Source organism: Lepisosteus platostomus, chromosome 1 (genome assembly GCF_059453375.1).
Source record: "Lepisosteus platostomus isolate fLepPlt1 chromosome 1, fLepPlt1.hap1, whole genome shotgun sequence".
Lineage (NCBI taxonomy): Eukaryota > Metazoa > Chordata > Actinopteri > Semionotiformes > Lepisosteidae > Lepisosteus > Lepisosteus platostomus.
The window spans coordinates 53,923,435-53,943,283 of NC_142611.1; the positions used below are offsets into that span (position 1 = coordinate 53,923,435).

Below are 19,849 nucleotides of genomic sequence, written 5' to 3' on the forward strand. Positions count from 1 at the left end.
TATACTGAAAGCAGACATGTTAATTATCAAAGAAAATTAATATAAGCAAAGTTCCAAGTAAAAGTATTTCAGATGCTAAACCTTCTAATAATATCTTACACTTATAAAGCATATTTCTGGACACTCCACTCAAAGCCCTTTAAAGCTAATGAGGACACTCCTCCACCATTATTTTGCACCACATTAAATAATGATTATTACTGTCAATGTGCAGCCCCACGTGGATGATGCGACGGCAGCCATAGTGCACCAGTATGCTCACCACACACCAGCTATCAGTGGGGAGGGGAACAGAGTGAAGAAGTCAATTCACAAATGGGGATTATTAGGAGGCCATGACTGGTAAAAGCTAATGAGAAATCTGGCCAGGACGCTGGGGTTACACCCTACTCTTTTCGAAAAACACCCTAGGAATTTTAATTCTTTTTACGGTATAGTGTCAGCATCGCTATATTGAGGGATCAGGACCCACACAGACCACAGGGTGACACCCCCTACTGCCCCACTCACACCACTTCCAGCAGCAACCTTAGTTTTTCCCAGGAGGTCTCCCGTCCAGGTACTGACCAGGCTAACACCTGCTGAGTTTAAGTGGGTTACAAGTTATGAGTTGCAGTGTGATATGGCTCCTGGCCAATCATGAATGTGTTGTGTCATAATTAGGTGAAGAAGAAAATCCACGTGGCATGTTCCTCACTGGTGGGTCACTTTGGCCCTGTCTGTGGATTAATGACAGGTGACACCCAGTCGGGCTGCAAGACTAAATCTGCATTCCTCCTTCAGCTGCAGACTGAGAGGTTTCAGTTTGTGGCGTTTCAACATGGACCCAATTTATGGTGGCTTGTTTTAGGGGGTTTTTGGGTGTTATACCAAGGCATTGTGCTTATCAGATTCCTACACCAGAAGCATTCCAGCTAGCTCACAGGAGTTGACCAATTCCTGGCTATTATTTGACTATTAAGGCATTAAGGCCAGCCACGAACGCTCATGTATTCTGAGTGACACTACTTTACTCAGATTTTGCTCAGTTAATAGAATTGACACTTGTTTTTTATACTAAAAAAAACAAATGCATAAATAGTGATAGGTTTCTTGTGATGCATTCCAGAACAGATGATAGTTTCTTCCTTTATATCCAAGTACAGGCCTTGATGTCAGATGAAGTGTGAAAGCAGACTTTTATGTCTTCACACACAGAGATGAGCGAGTGCTGACTGATTATCAACTCATGGCACCTACATGTTGTGAGCTACTGTTATTAAAGTTTTCAAAATCAGAAGAGCACAATACAGCAGCATTCCCCTCCTCCACCCACTTGGCAGTCCACAGATTAAACAGAAGCATTATCCAGAAAGGATTTGACTGCTTCAGTTGCAACAATGCGTGCTTTCACCTCCACCTCTCACAGACTCCCCCAGCACCATGGTTCAGAACTATAGAGACCTCCATGTACATCGTATCAAGACAGGATGGGATCCAGGGATACAAGGGGAGGCTGGATACTTCCATCTCAAATGTTCTATTTATGTTGTCTGATAACACATATAGTTTGATTCTAACTAAAAGTCTGTTTGCTACATAGAATACCTAGGATGTGTACCTCTAAAAAGATTATTTTCAATACAAAACTGCACATTTAATTCACAAACAGTAGTTACTTGAATGTGCAAAAAATAGCCAATAAAAAATGTATCAATGATTAATTTCCCAGGGTCATGAAGGCCTTCACACAATAAGGAAAATCTCTGTGGTCATTACACTGATGAGACAACTTCTGATCTCCACCATCAACTCATCGGGCATATTCAGTCTCATCACTAGAACATATTTCTGAAGATTAATGCGCTCCATGTAAAGATACAGCTTTTGCTAATTTTTACTATTCTTTTTAGAATCGAAAACTGTGCAGAACTGTATTTCTATAATGTTTTCACACTTATATTGACTTGCACAGTGTAAATTGCACATAAGTATACCTATGATGTATATATAGTCATGACTGGAGGAAGAGGGGCACATTTGCATTTCAGCAAGGTTAGAAACATCCGCCCTTACCAGACAGACTACCTTACTACTCAGGTTCTGAACAATGGGTTTTGTTTTATTACTTAGATGCCCTCGGGCTAGATGGCAAGTAAACATGATGACCAAACAGATGACTAAATGGTGTTCCTAATAATGTACTCACTAATTCATTCACAGTAACTCATAAAGACCTCCATAACAAATAATAAACATTGAACAGTGGCTAGGCTCTCATATTTTAGTGAAGCATTATTAGAAATAAGTGGCACAGTGGTGAGCATTGCTACGTAGCAGGGCTGGAGCTCTGGGTTCAATGCCAGACCTGGGGTGCTATTGCCATTGAATTCCTGCTGTGTCTTAGGTTTCTGCCAGATTTTCCCATTCCCTCTGACAATCCAAAAACATACTTGTAAGTTAATTGACTTCTGGGAATAAATGGCCCTGATGAGAACGTGTGTTGCCTGCAATGGACTGGCATCTTGGCCAGGGTGCATCACACCTTGCACCCATTGCTTGCCAGGATAGGCTCTGGCTGTCTCACGATCCTAAATTAGATCCAAAAAGGACGGATGGTTCCCACTTACTAGAGGGCATCCGTGTTTTAGAGAGAAAGGGTAGGATCTGTTTTTACTAGGATACAGGTTGTGCTCTTTCTTCCCAATTAAAGTGTTTTCTGGTGCATTAAAACTACAGGGACAGAATTTTGTAATTTTGCTAGTCTGAAGTAGAACTCTGAAACCCACCGATTTTACAAATTTAGATAAAATGTGCTGTATAGTTACATGGAGTATTGTTAACATTGTTTTGTCTCCAAGTTTGGACCTTATTATTACTAACCGTCAGAACAGTGACAGAATAAAAGAAAGCATATGCTGTACGATGCTCTGTAATCCCCGACTTTAGGGAGTTAAAATATTAATCTTATTTGCTTGCAAAGCAAGATGGTGTCAGATTACAGATTCTGTCTCGATTATTAGCACCCTGCCATATCTTGATTGTATAGTACAGCTTTTTCCCCCAGTATACACATCGGACCATATCAGGATCTTCAGGATGGGCATAAATACGGGGACGTGTTGCAGCCTGTGGCAGGGATTACAGTCAATCACAGGCTACAGGTGCTGCAGCCAGGAGATTGACACGAACAACATATCACTGCCTGATGAGCTGAACCATTTCTGTGCCCGCTTTGATGCTCTAAACATGGACACTGCTGAGTAGGCCCCAAGCGTACAGGGTGAGTTTGTTCTGAAACTTTCAGAGCAAGACATGCAGAAAACTCTGAGTAGGGTGAAAATCCGTAAGGCTGCAGGGCCTGATGGGATACCACCCTGCATCCTGGGATGTGTGCATCCCAGCTGACCACATTGTTAACGGACATCTTTAACTCCTCCCTGTCACAGTCCATTGTCCCCAACTGCTTTAAAAAAAAAACACCATTGTTCCACTCCCCAAAAAGGCAAAAGTAATGTGCCCGAAGGATTACCGCCCAGTAGCATTAACATCTGTGGTGATGAAATGCCCGGAGAAGCTGGTGTTATCACACATCCACTCCTCCATCATAGAGTCCCTGGATCCCTTGCACTTTGCCTTCCAGAACAACAGATCATTGGATGATGCCGTCTCCCTGGCTCTACATACCGCCTTGGAACACCTGGACACTAAGAACTCATATGTGACAATGCTGTTTGTGGACTACATTTCAGCATTCAATTCAATCATAGCCAGCCAAGTGGTGACAAAGCTCAGGGGATTAGGACTGTGCAACTCTGTCTGCAACTGGCTGCTGGATTTCCTAATCGAGAGACCACATGTGGTGCAGATAGGTAATAAAACATCAACACCACTCACCCTGAGCACTGGCACCCCACAAGGCTGCTGTCTGAGTCCAAGGCTGTACTCCCTATTCACTCCCGACTGCACAGCAAGACACAGCAACAGCCGCCTCATTAAATTTGCGGATAACATCACTATAATAGGCCTGGTCAGCAATGATGATGAGTCCACTTACAGGGATGAAGTTGGACAGCTGCTGAGGTGGTGTCATAATAATAACCTGGACTTGAATGTAAGTAAAACAAAAGAACTAATAGTGGACTTTCGGAGACACAAGCCTCACACTCACAGCCCACTCAGTATTGATGAAACGGAAGTGGAAACAGTCACCAGCTTTAGGTTTTTGGGAATTCATTTCTGATTACCTAACCTGGACTGTGAACATGGACATTATCTTGAAGAAGGCTCAGCAGCGCCTCTATTTCCTGAGGTGCCTCATGTGATGGGGGATGCAAGTATATGTGTTGGTGACCTTCTACCGCTGCACCATCGAGAGCATCCTCACCAACGGGATCACCGTGTGGTACGGCAACATCTCTTCTCAAGAGAGAAAGGCACTGCAGAGAATGGTGAATGCGGCCCAGAAGATCAGCTGTGGTCTCACAGAGATTTAACAGCTCTATGAGGACATCTGCTGTGGTAGAATTCTGGCCATCACAGAGGACAGTCACCACCCCAGGCATGAGCTCTTCACCCCACTGGCCTCAGGCAAGAGATACAGCATATGGACACTTACTACTAGATTCTTCAACAGCTTCTACCCACGAGCACTGCGATTGGTGAACACATTTGTCTGTTCCCCTCGGACCACACCTACACCATCTGCCTCACTGTAATTTTATTTATTGCACATCTGCAGTTATTGCTAAGATGTCTGCATTGCTTACATTTGAACCATTTACTTTGTCTACTGTTTGTTTGTATATTGTGTTGATGTACTGTGTGCACTTTGTGTTTTACACTTTTTTTTAACAATCGAGAGACTTTCTGCAAGTAAGAATTCCATCGCACCAGTACATGTACCGGTTACATATGGCAATAAAGTTCAAGTTCAAATAACACATACACATGTATAGTCACAGTATGCAAGCAATAATATAAGCCAAAGTGTTGGCTGTATAAAGGATACCAACAGGGACACAATCAGGCATGACAGTATACATCACAGAACACATTCTGACTTAGTTTACTCAAAGTGCTATTAATGAACCAGTTTGATATGGCATCAGAAAATTTGAAAAACAAGGGGTCAGGATCCAGGTAAATCAGAAAACAAGTCATATCTGTGAACCACAGAATGTCTATGTGGGTCAACAACAGATGCAAAAGTGTTCAGATATTGAGGAGATATTTTAAGAATAAATACTGACAATAAACACTAAACTCACACTAAATTCAAACACTTTTATCCAGTCTGAATACAAAATAAAATGTTTTCAAATTTAAAGTTATAGATCTCATTAATTGGAGGCATTTTTAGAGGGAACAAAGTGTTCATCCAGCTTATAGAACTGCAAATGCCATATGTGAAAATGATCATATAGTCCTACAAATTTGTGTATCTGGGGGCATTAGGTGCAATAATTAAACACTTGTACTTACATGTATGTAAACATTCTGTTACAGTTGTGGCATCTATCAAGTACCCCTCACACAGACGACAGGTGATGTGAGCATTTATATCCCATAACTTAATCTTCCTGGTCAGCATCTCGGGGTTCTGAATAAGAAATAGAAAGATCTAGCACATTAGTACAATACTAAATTTGCTTACCAAAGCGAATGGCATGCTAACATGATGCACTATTATCAATGGCATCTTGTTTAGTATTCTGGTGTTGCAATTGCTTTCTGTATGGAGACACAAAAATCATTCTAAAACCCTTCTTCAGCTCTTAAAGACATGTGATAGTGCTTCTGTTTGTTTACTTTGCCTCCCTATTGTATGTAGTCTTCTAAGATGAACCGTGCACCAATATGGGCAGAAGTTTCTGGATTGCCCACACTGAGTTACCAAATCCGACAATACACAGGGTAAAATCTGATAAAGCTGGTATTTTTTCCAAATTATATGCATGTAATAGTCATCTGACTTTCACACATTAAGCTCAAAGGCACCGACCAAGGCCCAGTGTTCATATCAAAGGGTAAATAACCTGGTCACCTCACCTTTGCAGTATTCAGCAAAATGAGACTACACACTTCAGGATTCCTGGTAACAATCCGCTAATGAACAGCTCAGACTAGAAATATAGACATCTAGACCATAAGGGTTTAGTCCCTTATAGTAAGGGTATTCCAAACAGATGCAATTAAATAAATATAGTTTTATATAGTAACTTAAAGGTGTATTTAAACCAAATCCAGGTCACTTATTGTTTACTGGTATACTTCTTCCCCTTACAAAGTGAGTAAATAAGGCTATTTATAAAAAATAAAATGAAAATAGACCTAACAAAAGATAAATAAGTCTTACCCCTAGAGCCGCCATGTGTTAAATGTCGACAATCTGGCTGCCACCTTTCTTCCGACAGGGGGTATTGTGTCGTTAGCTCTGCATTATTGATTGTGCTTCATGTGACTAGAAGAAATGAGAACAAAGGCATTACACATCCATTCCCATACAACATGGAAGTTTCTTTTTAGTTAACAATACACCCATTGCATTAAGCTACTTGCAGCTCCTGAAAGGAAAGAGCTGTGAGTCTAAGCCCCATTATAATACACATAATTGTTAATTTTACAGCTTTGTATGATGAAATTGCCAAGAGCCAGCTCAACAAGTTCAATACAGTTTTAGAGAAACTGGCTACATGAAACATGTTTCATAACCTGTTTTATCTGGACAGATGGCCACTGGCAAAGACCAACATAAGTTCTTTTGGATGCTCTTGGTGAATCAAGTAGAAGTTGCAGTATTTTTAAGGAAAATGGGACTCCAGTGCATATTGCTTGAATGATGGACTCCAAATGATTTATGAGTTGGAAACAGTCACGATTTCATTGCCTACCATAGCAATGTTTGTCACCAGATTTAATTCAAGCTGAGATATATGGACTGGTGCCTATACAAACTATTTTATTTCTTGAATACAAAGTTGCATATCTTTTCATTTTAATTAATGCAAGTGTTACATTAGCTTTATTCACTGAAACTCTGTACATTGTGAATCCTTATCATTTGAAGATCATGTATCACCTACTCACAATGTTTGTATTAATTTTCCCTAAAGCGCCTGCAATCTGACACTGTTTTTTGACACTGTGCAGTAATATAACTTTTAGATTTCTTTAACACCATCCTTACCATGTAAATTCTAAATGCTGATCACCACTTAATCACAAATAACTCAGTTATTCAAAGCAGTGTGTAACAACAAGGCATATTATTTCACGAAGAATAAAGTGTTATTAAAGATCTCTAATAATCATTGTTCAAGACAACACCGACAGGTTGGTGCCCTCCTGAAAGTGGAGAGGAATATAGTAAAAGGTCCCTTGGATATTGTAAAGCTACATCCAGTGCTGTACAATGAATGATGTATAGTGCATCAGTAAAATACAGAGTTATGCCCAAGATATTCTTCCTGCAAAAGAAGAAATCTTGTGTTCATGAACCCACTGTTATTTCCACCTGAGCAATGAAATAAGACAATTAATGAGTATTTGAGTATATTCAGAACCAAGTTATAGTCAGGCAAACTGAGTTCTCCCACTTGTCTACCTTGTGGCCAGAGCCAAGACGACAAACTGCGCACACACACTATTATTTCAAGACCTAAGGTCAGCCACATTAACTTCTGGCATTGCTGTCTGAGACTCAACTCTAGCTACTGAGTCCAAATACAAGGCAAAGCGCTCTCTCTTCTCCCTGCACCAGGATACTCCCAGGACAGAGCAATCAACTGTCATGTTGAACCACGTACAAATCCAGCCAGCTCCATCTCCTCAGCACAAACTTTGAACTCATCAGCGGTGTTTGGCCAATGGATCTGTTGAGTATAAAACTTTTTATTCACATTATATTTTTTTAAGAGTTGAACTATTATTCCAAACACATCTGATAGATGGTTAATGATAGAAAATGCATATTTACATGTATCTGAGAATATACATGTGATTTTATTATATGAGACTGATAAAACTAACTCAGAAGTTATGGATTCTTCTTATATTCCCTGAGTAAACAATCAGCTTCCATATCACAGCACATGGTTTCAGCTATGTATTCTATTAAGTTTCATGTTATGCCTGTTTTGGTGTTACATCAATAAATCGTATACTGTATATTAAGAATCCACTACTGAAATGGCAAATTTTTGTTTGGTTCCTATGTGCATGTTTTGGTTTACATCAATTAGTAGTATACGGTATATTAAGAATCCATGTGTGAGACGGTAAATTTGTTTGATTGGATCCTAAAAGTTGTCAAGTACTCTCACAATTTACCATTAGAATTTATTAATTTTACAGCAAATTAAAATGCCCACAACACAAGTGCCTTATAATAAGATGTAGTTTATGTACTGACTAAAAGTTAATTCATTAAATTAAAGTGATATCCAGGTAAACGTGTGCCCTACATTTCTAAGAAATGTCAAACAAAAGCTGGAGTTGATTCTTTAGGCCCAATACTTCTTTTTGTAAATATGCAACAGTCTGTGCAAGTCTTTCTATTTTCAGATGTAGGATTTTTTATTGACTTTTGTCACCTTTTTCATTCCTTCAATAGACGTGAAAGTGGCAGTGTGAGAAAATAGGTTTGTGCAAAACACAGAATGAATAAACAAATACCAAATTGTTCAGCCACATAGCAGAAAAATCATTCACTATTTAGATATTATGCTTTAGATCTGGATATCTAAATTAACAATGCAAATCAACATCTGAGTTTTCTAATCTAATTGGCTCTCTTATGAATGGAAGAACATCAATTTACCTTTCATTCATTCAACAGTTCCAATTCCAGTGTAACAATTAATTCGCAATTATTTTTTTCACTGTTCATTAAACCATGAAATCAGTTAACAGTCTGTGAGTATGGCTGCAACACTCTTCACCTTGCAGTATGCCTGAAGGGAATTTTTTGTGAAATTGAAAAATTAGGATATAGTTTTGAATTTTCCATTTCTGATTTTACACAAAGGGTTGGGAGAGACAGGAATAAGCTATAGTCATGTTGTTAAAACTTGACACTCTAGCTTCTTTCAATAAACATCCGAACTAGATCCTCAGGACTCAGTTAATATCAATTTAACAAGAAAGGTGGGTTGAATGTCTTCCTCTTATTTATAATGCTTTTGTATTCTTAAGATCTGAATTCTGAAAAACAGAACTTTGAGCACATCTGCTTCTATATTTTCCATATTTTTATTCTGCCAGCACAGCATAACTGTCACGTGAATTATTGCAGGGGTGGTTTGAACAATGACATGAAAATTACGCTTTAATGGGGCAAGATGGACATACTATCTACTTTTTTTAATAATAAAAATGAAAAAAGTATGATAAAAGGGTACTGTATCTGCAATGAAGGGCAGCGGTAGGGATGTGTAATGGGGCGGACAATTATCTGTTGACCTTTGCATAAATGTCTATAGCTTTGTGAAGCAACCTAATCTACTCTCGGGAACTGTTTGGCCTGCATTCCAGTAAGAGAGTAGCACAGACATTACATGAGGATCTTTTTGCTCCAGTTGAAATCTAGAAGCAGACAGGTGAATCTACATACAGCGAACTTTGATCAAAGACAAAGATATGAGTAACAAACTCCTCTTAGGTGGCTAGTGCATGAAGCCTGAGCACATATTAGTAATCATCCCTTTACATACCAAACTATTCAAGATTAAACCCATTTACGAATGTGACTCTTGGACCTTCATCAATTACCCAATTGGCTTTTAATTCACTACATCAGAATATATGTGCTAATGACATAGGCATGAAGAACCTCTAGTGGCAGGTCAGCTGGAACCACTACAGTAATTACTGCCGGCCTGCCACATCAACCCAAACCTGAGGATTTATTATCCTACTTGTAAACACCATGATTAAATAATTGCAGTTACACCAGTTCCCCAGATGTCAACTGTTCTACTGTGGTTAGAGAGATTGGAAGCTTTGAAACCATACCTCGAGAGTTTTCTCCTATGGATAATGCCCCTGACAGATGGATACCCACAAAAACCCCAGGGTACACTTACTCCCCCAAAAGGCATACTTTAAGATAGGAGTACCTTTCCTGGCAAGTGCAGAAAAATAACGTTTACTATACAGGGGTGGTATTACAGGTCAAGTTCAACACGCACCCTACTAAAGTAGAGAGTCATGTCTAAACCTAGGACCTTCTTACTCTCACCAACAATCGGAGAAGATAAACCACTATACCAGAACAGATGCCAGACAAACTCAAACTGGCATGACTACCTACCATGCCATATTCTATAATAATAATTAATAATTGCTTACACTTATATAGCGCTTTTCTGGACACTCGACTCAAAGCGCTTTACAGGTAATGGGGACTCCCCTCCACCACCACCAATGTGCAGCATCCACCTGTATCCTTCCTTCCTTGCCAAGATTGGGCAGAGCAAGAACTCACTGCTCCACACAAAAGGAGCAGCAACGGCATCTCTTTCTAGCAGATCTGAACTGGAGGCAGCCAGCCCACTTTTACTGAATCACTCAGTCACAGCCAGCCACCCCCAGACATTCTTGATGTCTACTGGCACCTACCCCCAAATGAGTAATTCTCTCAAAGAGCTGACAGTGACAAAAACACTAATGCTCAATTTCAGCATTTAGCTATTTTCAGCAATTTTCGCATTTATCCTGAAACGTTTTTGGGTAGAACTTTGTATTTTTCTTCTCCTCTCTGGAAAATATTTCTAAACAGCCACATAACTTAAAAAATGTACATGCAGTCTTTTAAGAAATGTATTTAAAACAGATACATTTTATGTTTAAATTTAATCGCTACAAAACACGACAATTACTTTTTACAGTCCCATCGTAGAAGAATTAAGGTCTAATAAAAAATTAAAGGACTGAAATTACATGGACGAGTACTTTAATGCAAAGCGCTGCTAAGGTTCTTCTCAGATATGAGTACAATGGACTCAGAATACAGTAATTCCTAAACTGCTACAGTATTACACCCATTTTTGGGTGAGCAGCACCACATCTCTGAAGAGTCCCAAGAGTTTCATCATCTGTTGATAAAAGGTGTTCTTTTACTCTTATGGTTATCTGCATTTGTGAAACATTAGAGAACAGTTCTGATACAAAATATTAAGAACTATACAGAAACAGTGGTCTGTTCACATATATTTTGAAGATGAAAGGACATTTTATGTATGTTGAAAGGCCCACTATTCAACATAAAATGAGAGGAGAAAATGAGAGGAGACCATTCCTCAGGTGAATGTAAACATGAAAAAATATTAGATTAGATTATTCTTTATTGCCACACAACAATAGTTGGTAGAATTTGCTATCAGTACAGCACAAACATAGATAAGACATACATACAACATATACAGTACAAATTTAAATAGGACAGAAAACAGACAAACCGTCACATACATATGTAAACAACTTTCCATGTAACAGCACAAATTATACAATGGAATTCAGAGTTCAACGTGAATTCAGAGTTCGTATGGCAGTGAGTGGGAAAAGCTGAGGTTGAAGCGGGCAGTCCCTGAGAGGAAGGATTTGAAACGTATTCCAGAAGGGAGAAACTGAAAGAGATTATGAGCTGGGTGAGAGGGGTCTGAAATGATTTTCTTGGCACGATTGGAGGTGTGGCTTGAGTAGAGAGATGAGATAGATGGGAGTTCATAGCCAACAAATTTTGCAGCTTTTGACACAATCCTTTCCAGTTTGTAGTCATTCAAGCTCCCATACCAGACTGTAATAGAGGTTGTCGGAACACTTTGGATTAAGGCTGTGTAGAACAGAAAGAGGAGTTGCCAGTTCACTCTGTTTTTTTTAGTTGCTAAAAAAAACATCCTCTGCTGTGCTTTCTTGACTATGTGATCAGTGTTGGTACTCCATCTAAGATCACCGTTTATATATGTACCCAGAAATTTAAAGCAGTTTGTGGTCCCTATAGGAACATCATTAATGAAGACTGGAATTTTTTTATTCTGAATGCATGGGATACATTGAGTAGAAGGTCGTTGTCCAACCACCAGGCTGTTCCCAAGTCAGTCTGCTTTCTCTAACAAGTCTCATCATTATTCGAGATGAGGCCAACAATGGTAGTGTCATCTGCATATTTGAAAATCTTGACACAGTCATCCGAGGTGCGAGGTTTTGTGAAACGGGAAAAGAGCCATGGAGATAGGACACTGAATCTAAGCACAGGTGCTCCCCAAGGATGACAGCAAGATATCCTATTATTCACCCTGACAGTCTATTGACGATGTGCCAAAAAGTCCAGAATCCAACAACACAGCACAACACAACACAGCAGGAGTTGATGTTCAAGTCCATCAGTTTATTGAATTAATTATATGGATTAATGGTATTGATTGCTGAACTAAAATCCCCCCAAAAAAAGGATGCGAGCATAGGAATTTGGCTTCTCCAAATGTTGGAGTATACAATGGAGAGCCAGGTTGACGGGGTCATCAACAGACCTGTTGGCAAACTGGTAAGTCACTCTTCCTCCTGAAAAAGTCCAAACCAAGGCCCCAGAAGTCATGACTAAGAAAACTGTGTTGTAGGAGGTGCTGCCCTTCTGGTGGAATGTTTATCTACTTGGTCATTAAGTCCCATGACACTGCTCTTAAAAGTATGATCATCATCAGGATGCCCTGACTAAATTACCCTTTTTACAGTCCTGGTTATTAAAAAACACTCAGGCTTTGTAGATCCCAATGGTGCTTTTTGAAAAAACAGGGGTGCTACCCTAACCAAATTCCACTCTGGGCTATTAAAATATGGCCCTGCCAAAAGTCCCCCTTAATTCACTTGTTTCTCCCTTCTGTACTTGACAACAAATGGGGTTGCTGACACATGGATGGTGGGGGCTGCATTTTCAGTGATGGATGAGGCAAGTCCTTCCTTGTGGGCAATGCACATGGGTACTTTTAGGATGAAAAATTCAATGCAAAAATGTAAGGCATTAAATTTGAAGCTTTGGAATTCATATGTAGACTTATGGCTATTACGTAAATATAAGAAGACTATTGCTATTTATACTAACATAACCACTTAAATACTGTTGAAAAGGTCAGAAGATCTCTCACAATACCTGTAGTCAAATGCACAAATACACTAAGGCAAATTAAAAGTCATGTCATCTCATGGGACTGATCACATTTTTCATCTATTAACGAATCCAGGGATGGAATCAGGTGGAAGCATCCTGTCCTCATTAATCAATGATTAATACAGCCGTTCAAAGCAGCCATACGTCTGTATCTGTATTGTTTCTGTTTTTTCATTCAGTAACATACAGGTCAAGCTCGTTGTTACATTTGAAAGACAATAAACCAGATGATTGTATAGTAATAGTTTAGCAGCCCTAATTCTATATAACACATTTTGCACAGGAATGGGATCTTTGGCACGCTGTATATAATAAAATTAATAGGACTGTGGCCTGCCACTGGCAAAATAATCCTAGAATCTGAGTTTTGATCATTATCAGTGTGTTTATTACCCAGGACAGACAACCGCAGCTGGCAAAACTGAATATAAGGCACTTGACAGACATGTGTTTCACATCTTTATTACTAAAGCACAGCTGGTGATATTTTACAAATGAGCATAACACGGTGAGAACAACATGGCACTGTTAAACTAACAAAAAGTATTCACTTAAAATCAAGATTTTGCTACACACAATGTATTCTGAATTATATGAAAATGCAATGTAGGTAAAGAATAAGGCTTCCACTGCACAGAGCTTTTAAGATGGAAACCTTCCATTTCAAATCTTAAAAGCTGCATACCTTTGTACAAATTTAATGATGCAATTGTACACGGATAGCTTTAACAACAATTTTAGAACAAGGACTTTTAAAAAGAAGAAAAACAAGATATCTGAAATCCTTACTTCCGGATGAAGCACTCAGCTAATGAGAGAAAGTAAGGGAGTTAAAATCTCTTAGCTCATATTGTTTTGCTTTGTCAATTGCTTTTTTAAATTCATTTTGACCCACAATGCCAAGAAAGTAGAGCTCTAGCCAATAACCAAATGACACCCGCATATATCAGATACAGGGAAAAAAATGCTGCCATTGGGAACACATCAAGAGTTCCACCACTTACAGCAGAAAAGAGCTTTATTTCATCTCCATACCCTTACATATTGCAACCCTGTTTCTAAGCAAACTTCAAAAGGTGAGATGCTTAAAACCCAAGAGAGTTTTCTAGGTGAAAGGTGAAAAAAAAATCATTTCATTTATGTCCTTGGATGAGTTAATTTAATGACGCTGGATGAACGTTTTCGAAGTTTTAAGAGGAAATGTTTGGTTCACCTCATGTCATGGAGACACCCTGAGGTTGGAGTGGCAGGCCCTGGGACTGGATGAGCTGTCCCTGTCCCGAAAGGGAAACAAAGGCTTTTGACTCAGCCAGTGCTTGCCTCTATGCAAACCACAGGGCTCCATCTCCTGCTTGGATCTTACAATAGCCCGGTGGAATGGCATTCACTCAAACGCCCCTGGGCACACAGATTAGTGCAGACCTGTTCTTGAGCTCTTTAAATTTGTTTGGGCCTAGCTGCTATGTAAATAGTTAGATACTTTATTGATCCCGTGAGGGAAATTGCAGTTCTGGCATTAAAGCTCTGTTCTCCACACACTGGTGTTTTTAAGTCTTTACCAACCTCAAAACTACATTATGTGGGCTATAAATATCAATTTCCTGGTGGCAAAAACTTTCCAAGTCTAAAAACAGTGACTTACAGGTGCGGAGGATTTACTGTCTGATTCAGTTTTATAAAGGAAGAGCCCTTTAAAATAGCATGCATACTAGAGTATATGCTAAAAAATCAAAAACAAATACACCATTTACAATGCTGTTTGTGATCCAGGAGTTAATTCAGCCTGAAACAGGACACAACTTGAAAATTTAAATAAAAAAGTGGTGAGGGAAAATAAGACGTTATGCATTCATAAACTGTCTCCATCCAGCACAGAAGTAACTGAGAACCAAGGAATCAATGACCTTGATATTATTTTAGTCTCAGACCTTATAATGTTCCTGTAGAGAATTACAAAAAATTGACATCTGTTTGTTCAGCTTTTTAAATTAAACAGCATGCTTTCAGATTAGAACTTCACATTGAAGAGTGAGAACTAATCATGGTAGCTTGCTGATTGTTTCTAAGTATTTAAGAACACAGAATCTCACAATATAGAACTGAAGGCCGAAACAATACTGCCTTTATACAAAAGAGTCCTGTCTAAAGGAATTACACTGTCCTCTTAGATGTAGAAAAGCAATTGAATTTTGAATGGAAATCACCACATTAAGACCAAACCGCAAACCATTTTGGCGTGTAAATACCTAGAAGTGCAGTTTGCTAGATTTTACAGCACATATCTCACAAACACAGACTACACTACTAAACATACAATCTGTAGACAATGAAGCGCACATCATAAAAGAAAGCTGCTCTTAACGTTTTGCTTGATAACTTTTTTCAATCCCTACTCCAACTCCAGATTAAAAACAGAATGCAAGTAAAACGGCAACCATTCTTAAAAATATTTACAGAACTAATTGCCATTACATTCCTGCAGTTAAACAATCACACTCTCAAAAAAGGCTTTTGATTTTAACAAGAAACTCTGCATATTGCGTTAAGAATAGGGGCAGCACAGTAGTGGTTAGGACAGTGTGGGCACTCTTAATTGGAGCAACATAGGTTCCCCCACTGAGAACAGTGCTGTGTTATTCTTGAGCAAGGAACTGCAGCATTAATGTTCTTAACCCACCCACCTGCATAACTGTGTACAAGCATTTCTGGGATAAAGCATCATATCGGACCAACGACTCATCTAATTCCATCAAGTACCCTTTGTCTGTTTAGTGCGACAGGCATTATAAAGAATAAAATATAACTTAAAATTTGTGGTTTTGCCTGTGTTTATACCACTGATCTATCAAACAAACGTCAATGCATTGGCACTTTCAAATTAAAAAGAACACAAAAATGTAGAGCAGAAGAATAGATAACCTAAGAAATTTTATTAAACCATTCTGTATAAGGAGCAAACTGATAAATTTAGTGTAATTACAAGCAAAGCCTGGCCCTACAAATGTTTAAAAGAGCTGCACAGGACAAATGAGAAATTAAGCAAGCCAGTTATGATATCCCACTATAAAGTGCTATCAAGAAAAAACATTTCAAAATATTTTATTTGAGTTGTTAAACAGCAACAGAAGAAGTACACCAAACAAAAGCTTTTCGCTTATCACAAGTTTGTCAAAACAGCGATTTAAGTCTTTTCATTTTTTTTCCCCATTTCTTCAATGTGCTCTACGTAAGCTGCTATTTTCCTTTATTTACAACAACCTCGGTTTCTCAATTCATTATCCATCATTCCTTAAACCACCTACAAGTGAATTATAGTTACTGCAACTAACACAAGAAAGCAATAAAAAACTCCCTCTCCTACCACGCTAATATGGATTGTTCGGAATAAAAGGCTCAACTACCTGTTACAAGAGAGATATTTACAGGGTTTTCTACAAGCAGTAACAAAGGCTAAATAAAAGCTGGATTGACTTCCTTGCAGCGTCAGAGCCATTTTCCAACTGGTACTATTCTATATTTATTATCTTTAATAATTTCCCAAAACTCTTGATACAGTTAAAAGTCACTTTCACCTATGCTAAATCATGAACAAAGTCTCCAATTCTTGATTATTCAGTAGCAGGGAAACTCTGTTCTCAGATTATTTTGCTCCAGACATTAATAAATGATTCACTGTTCTGAATATTAATAGTGATCAAATCATATTTGGAAATGCCAATTAATCACATTAGACAATGTACATTTCAAACTTCCAATATCAAGGAGTACTGGAAATATTATGTTATTCTTGACTATATCATCCCCTTTCCTGCTTTTATAGGGTAATTATAATTCTCAAAGTATAAAGTAAAATTCCACAAACAGAACTTCAGTAGTTTATTCGGCTATAATACATTAAGAGGTCATGTAGAACGAAAAGGAACAGAACCCTCAGGCCTCTGGACAGGTGCAAATATCAGGATAGTGCTTCAAGGTCACATATAGTTGCTCCGAGAGTTAGGTTTAAGTTTAGGTTCTTCATTTTCTTAATGACGCTTAATTTATTGCTAAATGCAATTAAAAACATAAGATATAACTGGTTATAGATGCACAGATGTTTAAATAAAATATAATCACAAATTCACTGTATTATGATTTCACACAGTCAAAACTGATAGAAGTACACATGAAACAATAACTGTTAATCTTTACAATGCATGTCCAAAAAATTAAAAGTAACTTCAATTATAATTTCTGGATCAAATGTAGAACAGGTCTACATTGTCAAGCAATACCAAAAGGTGCAGAATTAATCTTGTCGATTTTATTGCTGCTCCTGTTAAGTCCAAAACTATTGCTCATCGGGATCTAAAAAACTACTATGTAGCAGGTCAAAAGTAGTTCACTTTTAAACATCCTAATATAGGGGTCGGCAACCTTTCAGAAAGGTGGTGCCAAGATTTAGGTCACACACTGTTTTTTATGGATCTGAGTGACATTGATACTTCTGGTAATGTTAATAACAGCCCTACTTACATTCTGATAACTAAAAATATTAAAATATAATATCTAAAACCCATGAATTCATGCATTTTAAAATTTAGTGTGATCCATGCCTTTGCTTTCCTTTCTGAGTTCTCTAGTCTCAGGCTTATAGCTCGACACTTTAAGCAGTACGCCAGCCTCTGAATGTTCAATTGTTAACTGGCCACAAGAGGAACAAAGAAATGAGTTCATCCGTGAATCTACCTGATCACAGAGGTATGTTGACCCAAATGCTGAGAGCAATGGAAATGACACTTTCTTCAAAATGTCATGTTTCACCGGCAGGCACTTCCAACGGGTGATTATAGAAACATTATGATTGCTTTCCGTATCCTCAAGTGTGTTTCGCAGATCCCCGAACTTTGATCTCCAGACATCTGAACACTAATTCAATTAGCAGTGGATGAGTGCTGAAATCCGACAGAAACTTCTGATGCCAGTTTTTGCATGTACACTCCAAACCTAGCAACGTGGAGTGTGCAATGTTGTGAAAGTTCTTTCAGATTGTGGAAATAGCAGAAAGTTGAGGAGTCAATGTCCCAAGAAAGAATTGTAATTTTTACAGGAAATGCCTTCTGCATTTCAAAAAGAACCATAACAGTTTGATATGCAACCTGCAGACGTATAATAATAATAATAATAATAATAATAATAATAATAATAATTGCTTACACTTATATAGCACTTTTTTGGACACTCCACTCAAAGCACTTTACAGGTAATGGGGACTCCCCTCCACCACCACTCCACTCCTGTGCAGCTTCTACCTGGATGATGCGACGGCAACCAAGTGCGCCAGAACGCCCACCAAACATCAGCTATCAGTGGGGAGGAGAGCAGAGTAATGTAGCCAATTCATAGAGGGGGATTCTTGGGAGGCCATGATTGGTAAGGGCCAATGGGAAATTTGGCCAGGACGCCGGGGTACACCCCTACTCTTTACGAGAAACACCCTGGGATTTTTAATGACCACAGAGAGTCAGGACCTCGGTTTTACGTCTCATCCGAAGGACAGCGCCAGTTCACAGTATAGTGTCCCCATCACTATACTGGGGCATTAGGACCCACATGGACCGCAGGGTGAGCGCCCCCTGCTGGCCCCACTAACACCTCTTCCAGAAGCAACCTTTTTTTCCCAGTTTTTCCCAGGAGGTCTCCCATCCAGGAGCTCACCTGCTTAGCTTCAGTGGGTTGCCAGTTGTGAGTTGCAGGGCGATATGGCTGCTGGCGAAGGATGAGTTCATTCATAATCATGGTGATGTCGGCTAGAAACGTTAGTTTTGCAACCCATTTTTCATCGTGCAGTTTATGGTCATTTGGACCATGGTCTTTATGTTAACATGGTCTTTATGTTAACACACTCTCATCAAAAAGGGCTGAAAAAATAGTTGACATTACACTCAACAGTGAAAAATGTTATCATAAGCATGGAATGAACCATTACCTATGAAAACAACAGGCAAGTAAGACTAAAAATAACGTAGTAAATAAACCAAGTGGAAGATTATTTTCTATGCCAAAGAGCTTTCATTGGGTTGCATGTTGGAGAGAATTACACAACAATCAAGCATAGTTTTATTTTTAGGTTAATTTCTTCATGGTTTATTAGACTTTCACTGCACAAAAGTCTAATCGGCCAGTAGGGCTGCTTTCATTGCTAGTGCCGTTAAAAATCCCTTTGTGTGCCAAATCAGGCACACATGGCACCTTTTGGAAAGGTAATTGGACTGAGGTCTGGAATTTGACTGGGACACTCCAAAACATTGATTTTTTTTCTTTTGAAACTAATGTTAAATACTTTTACTAAAATACTAAAAACACATTTGAGAATATCACTTCTGCAAATATTTAAAATTCAAAGACAACTGATAGAACAATTGAAATGCAAATTATCAATACGGTCGCATCTCACTCTTTGTGAATTTAACACTCACAAATTTGCTTATTCAGGATTCGGGCTCGCCAACAGGGTCTTGGGTGAAAGAAGAACAGAGCGCAAATGTCAAATTAGACCCTCAACAGACTAGGACCGTGAGATGAATTGAGCCTCTCCCTACCCCATGTCTAAGTACCCACTACCCAGCTTCTGCATCTAAATGGGACTTATTTTAATATTGTAACTAACATGTCCATGTTTGCAGTGCTGCAGACAACTTTACAGGATAACTGACAGTGTGATTG

The 19,849-nt window shown here is 38.8% G+C and overlaps 1 protein-coding gene across 1 annotated transcript in view; it reads right to left on the minus strand.

Moving 5' to 3' along the window:
• pcgf3 (polycomb group ring finger 3) overlaps positions 1 to 19,849 on the minus strand; it is a 75,180-nt gene that overhangs the window by 26,951 nt on the left and 28,380 nt on the right. The window contains exons 2-3 of the mRNA XM_088632249.1: positions 6,338 to 6,442; positions 5,464 to 5,581 (exon numbers count right to left, since the gene is read on the minus strand). Of these exons, the coding sequence (XP_088488375.1) occupies positions 5,464 to 5,581; positions 6,338 to 6,352 (133 nt within the window). The 5' untranslated portion in view covers positions 6,353 to 6,442. The remainder of the gene's footprint in view (positions 1 to 5,463; positions 5,582 to 6,337; positions 6,443 to 19,849) is intronic.